General features: G+C 36.0%; 1 protein-coding gene across 5 annotated transcripts in view; it reads right to left on the bottom strand.

The window, feature by feature from the left end:
• Nucleotides 1-16,673, bottom strand: part of LOC131147968 (NAD(H) kinase 1) — a 53,600-nt gene continuing 36,927 nt past the window's right edge. For all 5 annotated transcript variants that reach the window (XM_058097669.1, XM_058097667.1, XM_058097666.1 and 2 more), the window contains 4 exons: nt 5,826-5,899; nt 4,144-4,222; nt 3,633-3,940; nt 1-602 (listed from right to left, as the gene is read on the bottom strand). In XM_058097669.1, the coding sequence (XP_057953652.1) occupies nt 294-602; nt 3,633-3,940; nt 4,144-4,222; nt 5,826-5,899 (770 nt within the window). In that variant the 3' untranslated portion in view covers nt 1-293. The remainder of the gene's footprint in view (nt 603-3,632; nt 3,941-4,143; nt 4,223-5,825; nt 5,900-16,673) is intronic.

The raw sequence follows: 16,673 nt of genomic DNA, 5'->3' as shown, positions 1-16,673 counted from the left end.
GAGCTAGAAACCATATATCTATACATTGAAAAAATATAATTCTGCTGTTTGGTTATTCCGTCTAGTAATACAAATTTCTGAAGCAAGAAACAGTATTGATGCCTAAACGTTTTCCTGATCTTAGGTAGAACAACTAAATACAGCTCCACTACAATTCATTCATAAAAGGGAAATGATCAAATGCTATTTTTTAAAATTAATTCCCTACAACAACACTTGGATGTCTCAGATGCAATCAGATAGTAATTCTGACTTGAGTATAATTACTTTCTTCCGAAAATGAACAAAAAATATTATGGATCTCGAAGGCCATCAAAGGACTGGGTCTTCCTCAGGTTCCAATGGAGGCCATCATGGATGCTGCGCAAGAAGTCATTGGTGGAATCAACTTGACAAGCAGTAGGCACAGGCCATGGAGCCATGCTGCAGACAAGTGCATCCCCAGGTGCTAACTGTTTTCTGTCCTTCCCATCGAATGACGCCCACGCATTACTTCTGCTATTGAATGGCACTTGCACTCTCAAGGTCACATACTCCGGTAGTATCAGAGGCCGAAAGGACAAGGAATGAGGGCAGATTGGTGTAAAAAGAATGCCTGGAACCTGTAATTTGTAAATTATTAACTTCTATGATGCATCTTGAGTAGCTATGTTGGAAATAAGTCGGATAATAAAATTTCAGAAACTTGATTTTAGGTGTGTTAATGAAATAGTGACAGTTGATCATATTTTAAATCCACGGTATGTGTTTGTTGCATCAAAAGAAGGTTATGATTTGAAACAACTTTCCAGAAAAACAGTGTACAACTTCCCCGAGAAAACATCATCCAATACTCAAGTAAAATGAAGTGAGCTCTTTCAAATACATAAGAGAGAATATTTGCAAGGTGACTACCCAATCCTCTTTTCATCATTTTCTATTGACTCAATTTTTTTGTTAAATAACAGGCCATGATGTAAGATTGTAAAATAAAAGCTTAGTAGTTGTACACACCGTTTTGTTTCTCCTTGTACCCTTGGCCTTATCTCTTTTTCTTATTGGCATTGTCTTGCAGACTTAAAATTGTTATCAGCATCACCCCTAAGATGCAATTGGATTCCTCCGCACAACAAAATCATCTTTCCAGGCTAACAAAATTCGATCCCTAACACTTTCAAAAGATCCTCTCCACTTCCAGTTTGTCATTATAATCTTTATAGGCACCGTCTCTTATCTCTTAACACCATAAAAGAACCTTCCTAGACACAGCTATCCAGCTCTAATTGTACGCGCATTGTCATCATCATCATTAGCTCTATTGGCAATGTCTTCACCATCCCTTGCTCATATCTATCCCTTATTTCGTGTCCCAAATTACAACAACTGCATTCAGTACATTTTAGTCTTCCTTAGTACATTACTTCTTAATCCTACAACAAAATTTCCAAGTCTACAAGGTTTGCCCCTTCTCCATTTACCTAAGTTTAACCTAAGTCTGACAATTCTCAACCAAACTTGTGAATCAGCTGGATATTGTTTTAGGCTTAGGTGGGTTCACTGAGCTGCAACAAGCAGCTTTTGTCTATGGGCTGTTTTGATTAGATTTGGACTGAACCCATAGACTATACCATTCATTTCCTAGGTATTTTTTCCCCCAATAAATATATATTATAACTTTTTAATTGTTCACTGATATTTATGTCACAATAAAGAAGGCTACTAAAAACTCCTTGATTAATTGAATTATTTATTTAATAATCAAAACAAAAAAATTATTTTCTTGACAAAGTTCCATAATTTTCTAATTCAAGGTAGAATCTTTAAAGGCGTAGCCACTTCCATTAGCATGGTTTGAAGCAACATGGTGTTTCTTGCATCCCTTTGGTGCTCGTCAAATGAATTCTTTCACCAAGTTTCTTTGGAAATGTTGGAACGGGATTAGTTGGCATTGCTTTATTAGAATTGTCTCACGATACTTACTTTATTTAGCTATTTTGCTTAGACTAATGTGATGATATCTTGTTCTCCCTATTTTTTCTTCTCATTTTTGCATTATTGTCTTCCTTTAATATAATTGTTCATATAATTTATTTTTATTTTTTTTTTGGTCGCCAGAAAAAAGGTTGGGGTGGGGGGGGTTACTCCAAAATATAAATTAAGGAATAAATACATTTGGAATAAGGAAAGTACAGCACATGTAGAAGATAAGATAAAGAGCACCATTGAGATGGTTTGGCACTTGCAATGTAGACAAAATAATGCTTGACTAACAAAGAGTGAATTAGTTGCTGTTAAAGGTTGTAGAAGGGGGAGATGATACATTTAGAATAAGTAGAACTGAACTGAGGTAATAGAGATAAATGAAATGCAGCTAAGACTCTTTGAATGCTTTCATGTAAACCAAATAATGCTCTTGCGAGAAAATTTGATTTGGTTGATGTTATGGTTCTATGATGTGCTGAGGCCTACCAAGAAAAACTTGGATTGAGGTACTATATAAGCATTTAGCAGCACTAACTTTGAATGGATATTGCCCAAGCCAGTGCAAAATGATGGAAACTTATTCCTATAATCACCCCACCTACTAGGCCTTAGGCTTGGAGATTGTTTGTTTCAATGAATTTGGTGATTCACAAGCTATGATTTGGGATGAGTACTCTTGGGTTTAATTTCTTAGTTAAATTTGACTGCAAAAAAAAAATGGTGCTTGAGTTGGTTTCCCAGATTAATTTAAATGAAATATGGTTTTCTTTCTTATTTTCGCATGGAATTAAAAGTGCTTACTTTGCCATGAAAGAAGAATGAAATAGAAAATTGGAGGTTTTCAATGGACTCTTGGCTTTACTGACCTTGTCAATTTGTATATAATTCTCGAAGCCTAAGTGCATGCTTTTCAGTGGAAAATAATTTTCATTTTCCATTTCCAATGTTCCAAAGAATTACAAAAGCACCACCCTATTTTCCAATCTTCCAACATTTGTATAGAAAAGTGGAAAACATGTTCTTGTGTGCATGTATGTTCGTGTCAAATATACTTTTTCTCTAGTTGTAATGGATGTATTAATCCATTTAGCTAAAAGGAATTATATACTTTAGCTCAATCATCAATGAGTACCTTAAGTTTGAAGAATATGATCAACTAATTTCATCTAATTTGAGGAAAACTTAGGCCCCGCATAGAACTTGGAAAAAATTACGGATAGGAAAGGAAAATACAAAGGATATCATATTTTCTTGTTTGGTTATCATGTAAAGTGAGAGAAAAATAAAATTATACCTAATCAATGAACAAAAAATTTATTTTGAAACATTATTACTGTTTGATTTTTCTTAGTTTTAATCTTAATCCTATGAGAACAAAAATTCATTTTTAATAATATTTTACATAGGGAGAAAATATAATGGAATATGGGTTTCCTCATTTTCCTTTCCTTTCACCAAACAAAATCCTAGATCCAGACAGACCATAAATGTTCGAGATAACAATCTCAGAAAATTTAATAAGCCGACATTGTAAGAAAAACCAAAATACTGCATATTCAGCTTTTGATAGCTGAAACTTGCTTAGCTTGTGCACTAGAGGATGATTGCAAGTATGAATGTATTTAACAAATCATAAATAATGGAAGAAAGAAGATGCTGTCAAAGTGTACCTGTGGATGGACCATTGAACCTCCAGCTGCCAACGAATAAGCAGTGCTCCCAGATGTAGTTGATAAGATCAATCCATCCCCTTGCACGCATGTTACAAAGTAGTCGTCACAATAGCATTCCAAGTTTGTGAGGAACGATGATATTCCACGATCAATTGTAACCTCATTTAAAACAAGGATAGGTTCTTCAGTCTCATATTCAGTTTTGGCAGCTTCTCGAATAACATGGCACTGCAGCCGGTGCCGTAACGTGATACTAATGGGACCCCTCAGGATTGAATCAAGATATTCTCTATAATGTTCGCTGTCTGAAGCATTTTAAAGATTACATTGGGTAGACATGGGATAGGCACTACATTATTTAATTAATAAAAATATTTTCTTTTATGATTAGAATCAAAGAAAAATGAATCATGCAATAGAAAGCCAAACATGTCCAGAAGAGATATATGATAATATCATTACTGTCTTGTTTGAGAATGGAAGACTTTCAGATAAAAATCAAGGATACGAAATGGGGTCATGAAGCCCAGAGACCCTAGAGAAAATGGGACGACAGGAGGAACTGGCCCTTTGAACATTGATGCCGCCTGCAAGAAAGATGCGGTTGGTAATTAGTAAGTGAGATTTGAATGCGAAAGAATTCTTAATGAAATAAAATTTTCATTCTAGTGAGTATTTCAATGATTCCAGACTTCATTGAAAGTATAAAAGTGAACCCAACTTTTGTTGCGAGAGATACTTTTGTTGCTAGGTGTGATAGAGATAAACTTGAATAAAACCAGAGACGACACTTGAAGTTCAAGTTTTAAACTTCAACAGATTAATCCCGCTTTCAGAGTTAACTAACCTTGACACGGTGTTGAAATATTACTAATCCCAAGGCAAGGTGATGAAGAAGATAAAAAAGCTGGCAACATAAAGACATGGTATTTGCTTGAGAAAGTAACCATATCTATAATTGAAGGGAATTTTACTGTTTTGTCAATTCCAAAAGAGACAGCAGGGCGCAAACACTAGGCATCTAATTGTTTTAACCTTCTTTTTGGTTTCCAGGCTGTTATTGAAAATGTTGAACTGCTTAACCAATAAGAACCAAGGTCTTAAATTTCAATTTCAACTCAAATTTCGAAGCTCTAAAAGTACGGAAATTTCGACGAAAATATCGATTTCGATGTCAATTTCGATTTCGATTTGAAAAAATAACGGAAATTAGTAGTAAAGTATGGAATTCTTTGTGAAACTTTAGAATTGGTTAACAAACATAATAATATAAGTTTTAGGACTAATACATCACAAATTAAATACAACTAAGTTTTGTATGAGGTAGAAAAGTTGTAAAATAGTATGTGTATCAAACATATTTGTAAGATAATGTACATTAAACATATTCAGTTAATACAAATGAAATTCATAAATCATTATTATTTATTATACAAATAATGATAATTTAGACATGAATGGTTAAATAAAATGTTACTGTAAGTTATTTTTTTATATAATTTCAAAAGCACTGGTAATATCTTTTGTTTTGATAAAATTAAGATAGAAATTTCACTAAAATTTGATCGTATAGTTAAAATTGCGACAAATTTCGCTAAAATTTTGAGATTTCAATAAATTTCAAATAATTAGATGAGATTTCAACGGAAATTATGCAAAACGGAAATCGACTGGCATTTCGATTTTGAGGGTGACAGAAATCAGAAATTTTGATGGAAATTTCTACAATTTCGTGGAAATTATCATGATAAGAACACACAAACAACAGCAGAAACAGACAGCTTAAACACAGACAGTTTGCAGCAATTAACAGTCTCTAGAGATTCTCTGGTACATCTAAAAATTAAAGGGTAACCCTTAGGTGATTACATTATATTCCTCCACAAGAAGAAGGGGAAAAAAAATTTTGGTCCTGTATCATAAAACGCTAAAGATCTGTCTTCTGTTTTGTAAAATATCTTTGTTAGTAATTTCTGAAAACTAAGTGTTAAAAAATTTGGTGTGAATCCATTTTCAATAAACAGTTAAATTCTGTTTTCTAGGTTTAGAAAGACGTACTCCAATAGCAACTGATGACTAGGCAATGAATTTTCCAAAAGCAAGTAATAGATGCAACAGAAAATAAACATTTCAATGTTTAAAATAATTTCATTATTCTTATCCAGCTATAGAGAACTGAAATGCATGTACCCAAAGAACTGTTCCATCCCCACCAAGAGTTACAACAAGATCAACTTTCCTGTGCAGGAGCAATATTTCCTTGTCTGTAGAGTAATGAGCAACAAACAAAATTTATGATTAGGAGGATTCAATCAGAGCATAAAAAAATAAATGCTATTAGAAAAGACATGTTTTCATGATCAAGTCAGTGACACATGAAAGATTTTTCTCTTAGATAATAAATCCTATTCTTGAGCCCTCAGCTAGTGGCTTAAGCTTTTTTTTATTTCCGCAGTCAGCAAACAGAAAATTTATTAAATGGAGGCATCAAGGGGATAACTCCGCATGTGAGACCTAATTTTTTCACACACAACCGGTCCCAAGCCTAGGTAAAGGAGGAGGGTTGTGTTTGGTAGATGACAGCCAACGTAAAATTTGTAAGACCATTATGATCTGAATCCTTACCGAATATTTACTAGGACGTCCCTTATGAGCGACGTGTTGCACTTGCACCACCCGGGTGTAGCAAAAAGTGGGCAAGGGTGGGTTAGGTCATCGCCCCAAAGTGATGCATTTTGTCGGTGCTCAAGTACGATGTTAAATATGTGAGGGTTCCTCCATCATTTTGGATGTGGGCAGGTAAAGAATCTAGTTCAGGAAACTAGGATTAGATTAGTAACTTAGAATGTAGGGATACTTACGAGTAAAAGCATGAAAATTGTAGACACAATGATTAGAAGAAAAATTAATACAATTTGCCTTAAAGAAACTACGTAGGTGGGGGAGAAAGTTAGAGAAATTAATAAATCAGAATTTAAACTTTGGTACACTTGGAAAAGAAAAATATAAGAATGGAGTACGAATTATTGCAGACAAAAACTTAAAAGATAGCGTTGATGATGTAAACAAAGTAGGAGATAGAATAATAAAAATCAAGATGATATTAGACCAAGAGATAATAAACATCATTAGTGCTTATGCTCCTCAAGAAAGCTTCGTAGAAAATCTTAAGAGATAATTTTGGGAAGATATGGATAGTATTATACAAGGCATACCAGGGACTGAGAAAATATTCATAGAAGGAGATCTGAATGGACACGTTGGAAGGGATAATAAAGGTTATGAGAGGATATGGATATGGAGACAAAAATGATCCTGAGGAGATGATCTTAGACTTAGCTATGTCATATATTTTTATTACAATGAATACTTGCTTTAAGAAGAAAGAAGAACATTTAATAACCTTTAAAAGTGGACAAAATAGAAGTCAAATAGATTTTTTTTTAACTAGGAGGGTAGATCATTTATCATGCAAGGATTGTAAAGTTATTCCAAGTGAAAACCTAACGACACAACATAGAATCTTAGTGTTAGATATATGTATTAAAAAAATGGAAGAAAAAAGATAAAATAAACCAGTGTAAGAGAACTAGGTGATGGAACCTAAAAGGAGAAAATATAATAAAATTTAAAGATAAAATGATCAAAAATGGAGATTGAACAATAGAGGATGGGATAGATACAAATACTCTTTGGAGTAGATTAGCTAGCTCTATTAAAAAGATAGCAAAAGAGATGTTAGATGAATCAATGGGAAGATTCTAGAATAGTAAAGAAAGTTGGTAGTAGGATAAAGATGTCTAAAAATCCATAAAGACAAAAAGAATTTGGTATAAAACGTGGCAAAAATGTAGAAACATGGATAACTTTGAAAACTATAAAGAGATGAGAAAAGATGCAAAAAGGTCGTTAGTGAAGCTAAATACAAATCATCTAATAGTTTGTACAAAAGATTAGATACAAAAGAAGGGGAAAGAGATATATTTAAATTTACTAAAGCTAGAAATAGGAAAAGTAAGGACTTAGGAAATGTAAAATGTATAAAAAGTGAGGATGATATTGTCTTGGTTAAGGACGAAACATAAAAAGATAGATGGCAAAGTTACTTTAGTAAGTTGTTTAATAAAAACCAAACAAAAGGCTTAAAATTAGAATTGACAAATGAGGGAAAAAAAAAACTATAAATATGAGATTTATTCACAAAATTAGAATTAACGAAGTTAAGTTTGCACTAAAAAAGATGGAAAATGGAAAAGCTATAAGACCGAATAACATCCCAACTGAAGTTCAAAAAAGCTTAGGTGATAACGGAATTATATGGTTAACTAAATTATTTAACACAATTATAAAAACTAAGAAAATGTCAGATGAATGGAGGAAAAACACTTTAATACTTATATATAGACATATTCAAAATTGTAATAACTATCGTGGAATTAAACTTATGAATCATATGATGAAATTGTGGAAAGGGTAGTTGAACAAAGATTAAGGCTAGAAATGAAGGTTTCAGAAAATCAATTTGGTTTTATACCTAGGAGATCTACCACAGAATCTATATATCTTTTAAGAAGATTAATGGAAAAGTTTAGGGAACGAAGAGACTTGCATATGGTATTTATTGACTTATAGAAAGCATATGATAGAGTACCTAAGAAAGTTCTATGGTGGGTTTCAAAAAAAAAAAAGAGGTGTAAGTAATAGGTATACAGATGTCATGAAGGATATGTACGATGGAGTAATGACTAGTGTAAGGACTATAGAAGGAGAAACTAGAGAATTTCCAATCACCATAAGTGTACATCAAGGATCTGCTTTGGACCCTTATCTTTTTTCTTTAGTGATGGATCAACTGACTAAGAGCATTCAAAATGAGGTTTCATGGTGTATGTTGTTTGCAAATGATATTGTATTGATTAATGAAACTAGGGGCGGAGTAGAGGCTAAGTTAGATTTATGGAGAGAAGCTTTGGAATCTAGAGACTTTAGGATAAGTAAAAATAAGACAGAATATATGAAATGTAATTTCAGTAATAATAGGAGGAATATTGGAGACAAAGTTAAACTTGATGATGAAAAAATAAATAGCACTTGTAGATTTCGATACCTCGAATATATTATGCAAGCTAAAGGAGAAATTGAAGATGATGTAATACATAAAGTTAAAGCAGGTTAGGTAAAATGGAGAAGTGTTTCAAGTGTGCTTTGTGACCGTAGTATACCCTTAAAATTAAATGGGAAGTTTTATAGGATGGCTATAATGTCAAATATTTTGTGAATGGTCGAATGAATTGACCTTGAGTTTTGTATATTATATATAGACTTTACGAGAATGCTATACATGGAAAGTAAATAAGGTCTAGCATGATTCTAGCCCTATACAAGTAAACTATAATTTGTCAAACCCTAAAAATGTAAACTAAATATATGCTAACTATACAAAATAATGAATTGAAATATAAGAAAATAAATGTGAGCTAAAGCAAGGAAGGAAATCTTTTGCTTTGCTGTTTGTTGTTCTGTTGACAGCCCCCCTCAAATTGATGTGGGTTGACCAACAAGCATTAATTTGCCACTTAGGAAGCAATGTCAATGACGAGTAAGAGCCTTAGTGAAGATATCAGCAATTTGTAATTCAATGGAAATGTATGGAAGAGTGATAAACACGAGTTTCAAATGCTTCACGGATAAAGTGAAAATCGACCTCAATATGCTTTGTGCGTTGATGATAGCCAGGATTGGCCGTGATCTCAATAGCACTCGTATTATCAGCATGTAGAGGTGTAGGATCGGTCTCAGAAAAATCTAGCTCAGCAAGCAAGCCACGAAGCCAAAAAATTTCAGAATAAGCAAGAGACATCGCCCGGTATTCAGATCCCGTTGATGACTTAGAAACTTTGTCTTGCTTCTACTCTTCCAAGAGATCAATGCATCACCTAAAAATACACACCAACCGATGATGGAGCAACGTGTATCCACACAACCAGCCCAATCAGCATTGCTATAAGCAGCAAGGCAAGTAGAATTGCCTGCAAGGAAGAATAAACCACGGGCAAAAAGTGCCCTGAACATAGCGTATGATCCTACGGACTGCAGCCAAATGAAGATGACGAGGAGTCTGTAGAAACCGGCTGACTTGCTATACAGCAAAAGAAATATCTGATCTAGTAATGGTGAGATAGACAAGACTACCCACCAACTTCCGGTATAAACTGGGATCAGTAAGTAAGTAACCCTCCTATTTGCGAAGCTTGACATTTAATTCCATGGGAGTATCAACAGAAGTACCCTTCTGAAGGCCAGTTGTGGCCACCAAATCACTAGCATACTTATGTTGATTGAGTGAAATACCTGAGGGACTACGATTTACCTCAAGACCAAGAAAATATGTGAGAGACCCAAGATCTTTCATATGAAAGGACTCTGAGAGATGAGTCTTAAGTTGAGCAAGTAAAGTAGAATCGGAACCAGTAATCACAATATCATCAACATAAACCAAAAGAACAACAATACCCATGTCTGATTTCTGAAGAAACAATGAAGTGTCATACTTTCTCTTCTTGAATGAAAATTGTAATAAAGTGGTGTGGAATTTATCAAACCAAATCCTCGGAGCTTGTTTGAGACCATAAAGAGAACGACGAAGCTTACACACGTGAAGTTGGAGAGGGAAACAAGCCCGAGGGTGGCTTCATATAAATACACTCTTCAAGATCCCCGTGAAGAAAAGCATTCTTGACATCCATCTAATGTAGTGGCCACTCACTGGAAGCAGCAATAGCCAGAATCGTACGAAAAGTAGTCATCTTAGCCACAAAAGCAAGGGTCTCTTCATAATTGACACCATATTCCTAATTATTTCCAACTGCAACAAGGCAAACTTTGTAATGATCTAGACTTCCATCAGATCGGACCTTGATTGAGTAAACCCATTTACAACCTAGAGGAACAATGGTGGGAGGACAAGGCTCAATGTCCCAGGTGTGATTGGCCTCTAGAGCGGCAATTTCTTCTTGCATAGCTTGTCGCCAACAATCATGCTTGGCAGCGTGTGAGTAGGAAGTGGGAATATCTAAACAATGCAGCAGTAAGAGCTGAAACAGAGTTACTAGAACTTGAAGAGGGAACCCATACCTGTCCAGGGGTACAAACACTCTAGTAGAGGGACGTACCAGAGGCTCTAGAGGTGCTGCAACTGACTGAATCTGGAGTGTGGTACGATCAGATATCGAATGAGCTATTGGAAGAGACTCTGGGCAGGGGCGCTGCGTATACACAATACCAGTTTAAAATGAGAACTAACTGGATGAGGATCCGAGAACTGCTCCTCAAAGGAGGGGAGAATCATAGTAGGATAGAAGGGTACAGAGGACACAGGAAAGAAAAGTTGATTTTCAAAGAAAATAACATTCCTAGAAATGCGTGTACAATGTAATGTAGGATCATAGCAAACAAATCCCTTTTGACACACATTGTATACCAAGAATGCACATCGAACAGATTGAGCAGATAATTTATGTTGCTCATGAGGAGGTAGATGAACAAAACATACACAAGCAAAGGTATGGAGGTTATCGTAACTAGGTTGCTTAGCAAATAAACGGAAATAGGGAGACTTAAAGAGTAGGGCTTGAGAAGGTAAACGATTAATCAAGTAGGTAGTAGTTTTCAAAGCCTCAACCCAGAACAAGGATGGAACAGAAGATTCCAGCAAGAGAGTACAGACCACATCTAGGAGATGACGATTTTTCCGTTCGGCTACTCCATTCTGTTAGGGAGTAGCAGGACATGAACATTGATGAATAATGCCTTTAGAAGCTAAAAATTCCTGAAACTCAGTAGACACATATTCACCACTAGAATTTGTGCATAATGTCTTAATAGTAGTAAAAAATTGATCGTCAACATACGCTAAAAACTCAGTGAAAGTACGAAAAACCTCAGATTTAAAGCGAAGAAAGTAGACCCAAGTAATTATGCTATGATCATCAATGAAAGTCATATAGTATTTAAATTTTTCACGTGAACTAACCGAGGAAGGTCCCCAAACATCACTATGGATAAGCTCAAAACACTAAGAAGCTCTACTAGCATGCAAAGGGCAGGGAAGAGTTTTACTTTTACCAAGTTTGCAAGAGGCACACTCAAGAGATAAAGAAGAACGTTCTTTATTACCAAGTGAACCATAGTTCAATACATGAGATAAGATCTGATTATTGGGATGACCTAAACGACGATGTCACACCATACTAAGATCTGAAACATTATTATAAGCAAAAGACTTAATAGAAGAAACTGGAGAACGTGCTAAACAGGCAAAAGTAGTGGAAACAAGCGCCCCACTTTAGGTCCCTTCGCGATCAGCTCCCCCATTACCTGGTCCTGTATAACACAACCATTACTAGAAAAATTAACAACACAATTGTTATCGACTAATTGATCAATAGAAATAAGATTCATGGAAAGCTGAGGAGCAAAAAACACACTAGTGAACTTAGAAGAGGCATCTCTGACAGCAGCTATTGGCAAAGAACTGCCATTGGCAGTCTGAATAGTAGATTAACCAGCGTAGGGCTGAACATGACACAATGTAGTGGGATTATTCGTCATGGGATTAGAGGCACCCGAGTCCACATACCAGAGATTAGTAGAATTGTTACCTTGGAGCCCCATTGCTGATAATGCCGAAATTAGCATCTGTTGCACCATTTCGGGTGTGCAGTAATTCGTTGGAGGAGGTGCAAGAACAAAGAAATCACCTGAAGAAGAGCCAAGGGCTGCAAAAGTCACTGTGGGGGGTACACTAACAAAAGTCTGTAATGCGTGGGCCTGACGATTCTGTGGGTGGATACAACATTCTTTGATAATGTGACCCTTTTTCTTACAATAAGAGCTGAATTTCTTGGAACAATTAGCAACGATATGTCCAAATTCGTTGCAGCAAAAACAATGCAAAGTGCTAGAATGGGCAAGCGGTCCTCGTCGTTGAACAGCATAAGCCACAGGGACAGACCCAAAACTACCATAAGATTATTCCAAAGTAACTTGCGTACTAAGCCGCTGTTCTTCACGAAGTAACTCACCAAAACAAACATCCAGAGAAGGAACAAGAGAGCGATTCAGCAAAGACGAGCGAACAGATTCATACTTTAGATGGAGTTTCATAAGAAACTGATCATGACGACTAATCTCACGAAGACGTTGAATAATGGGAAGAGAAGCCACAGGAACATCCACAGTAACCAAATCAGAATATTCATTCCAAAGAGTCAGAAACCCCAAATAATAGTCTTGTATGGAACAATTGTCATGTTGAAACATGTCAATCGCATGCTCTAACTGAAAACAATGGGCACCGTTATCGTGATGATATACTATTTTTAAATAAGTCCACATGGATTGAGCGGTGCGATAAGGTCGCAAGTTGGGGACAATATGTGGCTCAACTGAGCAAAGAAGTCAAGACATAATCCGAGCATCAAGCACAGCCCATGAAGGACAAGCTGCTGACTCCTTGGATTTATCAGGATTGGGCGCACAATCTGTGCCATCAATATGACCCCAAAGATCTTTTCCCTTTAGGAAAAGTTCAAACTGAAAAGCCCACATAGAATAATTGTTGCCCATAAACTTGGCACACACAGGTGTGGATTCCATGCTAAATAATGGAGAAAACCGAGAAGCCCAAAAAAAACGGATTGTGTCAAAAGAAACAGACCACCAAAAAATCTAGAAGCCCAACATAAACAATGTGGGTACAAAGAAAAACCAAGAACAACCTCCCTGCACTAAAAAATTAAATCTTGAACCAAAAAACTACACTAAAAATTAAATCTTGAACCAAAAACTTGATGTGCCGAGAAGATAAGTGCCAAAAACAGCAATAGAAAGCTGTTGCCTGCTTGCCGAGAGTCACAAACAGCAACAGAAACTGGAGAAATAAGTGCCAAACCAGAAACCTGCTGTGCTTGCTTGCCGAAAGTCACAATAGAAAATTGTTGCCTGCTTGCTGAGAATCACAAGGACATAAACTGGAGGAATAAATGGCAACCCAGAAACCTACTGTGCCAACAGCCACACAGCCACAGAAGTACCCAAAGAACAAAGAAAAATTCCAGAAAAGAAAACAAAACCACAACAGCCACAAAACCGAGAAGACAAAAAATCGAAGGGGAAAAAAACTAGCAATCAGCTGGCTCTAATACCATGTCAAATATTTTGTGAATGGCCGAATGAATTGGCCTTGAGTTCTATATATTATATATAGACTTTACAAGAATGCTATACATGGAAAGTAAATAAGGTCTAGCATGATTCTAGCCCTATACAAGTAAACTTTAATCTGTCAAGCCCTATACATGTAAACTAAATATATGCTAACTATACAAAATAATGAATTGAAATATAAGGAAACAAATGTGGGCTGAAGCAAGGAAAGAAATCTTTTGCTTTGTTGTTTGCTGTTCCGTTGACATATAAGACCAGCTATGCTATATGGATCAGAATGTTCGGCGACAAAGAAACAGAATATCCAAAAAGTAAAAGTTGACGAGATAAGAATAATTAAATTGATGAGTGGTACAACACTGAAAGATAAATTAAAGAATAAACATATTCGCAGTAAGTTAGGTGTAGCTCCTATAGAAGATAAGATATGGGAGGAAAAATTCAGATGGTTTGGGCACTTGCAATGTAGGTCACATAATGTGCCAGTGAGGAAGAGTGAGTTAGTTACTGTGAGGGATAATGGAAGGGGTAGGGGTAGACCTAAAATAACTTGCAATGAGATAGTGAGTAAGGATTTAATATCACTGAATTTGTCAAAAGAAATGGTCCATGTTTGCATAAATTGGCGGGAAAGGTATCATATAGCCGACCCCACCTAATGAGACTTAAGGCTTTGTTTTGTTGTTGTTGTAATCATCAAGGGGATGGCATCCAAGTACAAAGAGGATTACAAAGAGGTCCCTCCCAAGACCCCAAGATGCCAACTAGGGACCGTTGCAATCCAATGGTTCATGACCATTTGAATAGGAGAACTAGTTCCTTCAAGGGCTCCTCTATTCCTTTCTATCACGCAGCTCAGAAAATAGCAAGAGGAATGATGGAGAGAGATTTCCTTCCTTCCTTATTTGATTTGATCCCTTTCCAAGTCCACAATTCACCTTCTACCATAGCTAGTGACCACTTTTGTTTTGCAATAGAGATGGCTAAGTTCCATAATTTCTTGGTCCATGAACAATGCAAAAGGATGTGATCAACTGATTCCTCCTGCTCTAGGCATAAAAAGCATCTATTAACAAGAGAGACCATTTTTTTGAAGATTGTCCTTGGGTAAGGATCTTCCCAAAGACTAGCTTCTCATGTAAAAAAGCAACCTTTGTAGGGGCAGCCGTTTTCCAGATAAGTTTCCAAGGGAAGTTTGAGCTGCTCTCAGCCAAGAAGCTAAGGTGTTTGTAGAAAGAGCTGAGTGTGAAGTTCCCATCCATGCTAAAAACCCAATTGGACTCATCAAAATTAGCTTAAGTGGTTCCACTTTCACAATATAATATTAGAACTTGATTGGCCTCCTACAGGCCTTGACTTGACCTCCCCATTATAATGATTTCACAAATAGTAAAATGTCAGTCTATGCTTTATTCACGGGTTGAAGCCCAAGGGATTGGCACATGTGGGGTCATATTAGATGACAAATCCTATTATTCAGCTCTCACCTAATGCCCAAAGCCATTAGGTCGGTTCCTCAATATTTGCATGGGATCTTCTCATGAATTTTGGGAAAGTTGCTCTCATTCAAACAATCATCCAGAGCGGTAAGCATGTAACAAGAGCCCCACTTGAGTTGGGATTAAATCTTGTAGCTCACTTACTCTGATGCTCAACAAGCCTAAAAAAAAGCTTTGTAAAGTTCCAAAATTCACCATGGATGTTGATGTACATATGTAAAAAGCAACACCATATCATGCAGACCCTTTAGGCAGCAGTCAGACACAATATGATCAAAACAATATCTGACCAAATTCAGGCATAAAATGATTGCATTAAATGTATTAGATAGGATTAATATGTTCTGAATGCCCATAATTGATAGATTAGATAGAAATAATACATTTTTGAGTGTTTATAGTGGTAAGACTATCACATAATTTTGAACATCATTCATAACCAAAAACATCCTAAATGAGCCATTTCTATTTGTGGTGTGTATAATTCCCATGTCGATTCAACATTATTATTTTTAGTTCATTGATCTGCCCAAAGCTCAACATTGAAAACAAAAACCTCAAAACTTGTCTCTCAGTTCCTCCACTAAGAATTAGTATCTTTTATGTAACAATAAAAACAACAATAACAAGCCTTAGTCCCACTAGGTGGGGTCGGGTACATGAATCCTTTTCTGCCAATTCACTCGATCGAGGGAATTTTCCTTCGCTAAATTTAGAGCTATTAGATCCTTCCACACTATCTCATTCCATGTTATTTTAGGTTTACCCCTACCCGTTCTAATACCAATAACAATAACTAGCTCACTCTTCATCAGTGGTGCACTAATTGGTCTGTGTTTCAAATGCCAAAACTATCTAAGCCACCCATCCCTTATCTTCTACCAGTGCTATGTGTCACGGGCTAAGCTTGTTCAGGGCATTATGCTTGCCTATGACCGCTTATCTCGTGTGTTTGGGATGGGTTTCCATCATGTAAATACTAGTGTAGGGTTATTTTCTAGTATTTATTTCATTGTAAGCCAAATAAGGCAGTATGACTCCTCGGTCACTTTGATGTTTCCTAGTGCTAGAGTGAGAATGGCCTAGAAAGCTCTTTAGGGGAGGGTGAGTGTTCATCAATCATTGTAAAACTCACTAGCAATTGTCAACGTGCTTAGCCTACTTGCCTCCCTCGCTAAGTACAACATGTCAACGGAGGATTTGTTAATGAATTACGTTTGCTTCAATATTTACTGCTTGGTTGCCACGGCTTTCATGAATTGATAATTATTTCCGCTACTATCTGATTGAATGTTAATGAAAGTGCTTCGTG

This window comes from Malania oleifera, chromosome 2 (genome assembly GCF_029873635.1).
Source record: "Malania oleifera isolate guangnan ecotype guangnan chromosome 2, ASM2987363v1, whole genome shotgun sequence".
NCBI classification, from domain to species: domain Eukaryota; kingdom Viridiplantae; phylum Streptophyta; class Magnoliopsida; order Santalales; family Ximeniaceae; genus Malania; species Malania oleifera.
The sequence above is the reverse complement of the archived record's forward strand: the minus strand, read 5'-3'. Positions and strand labels throughout refer to the sequence as shown.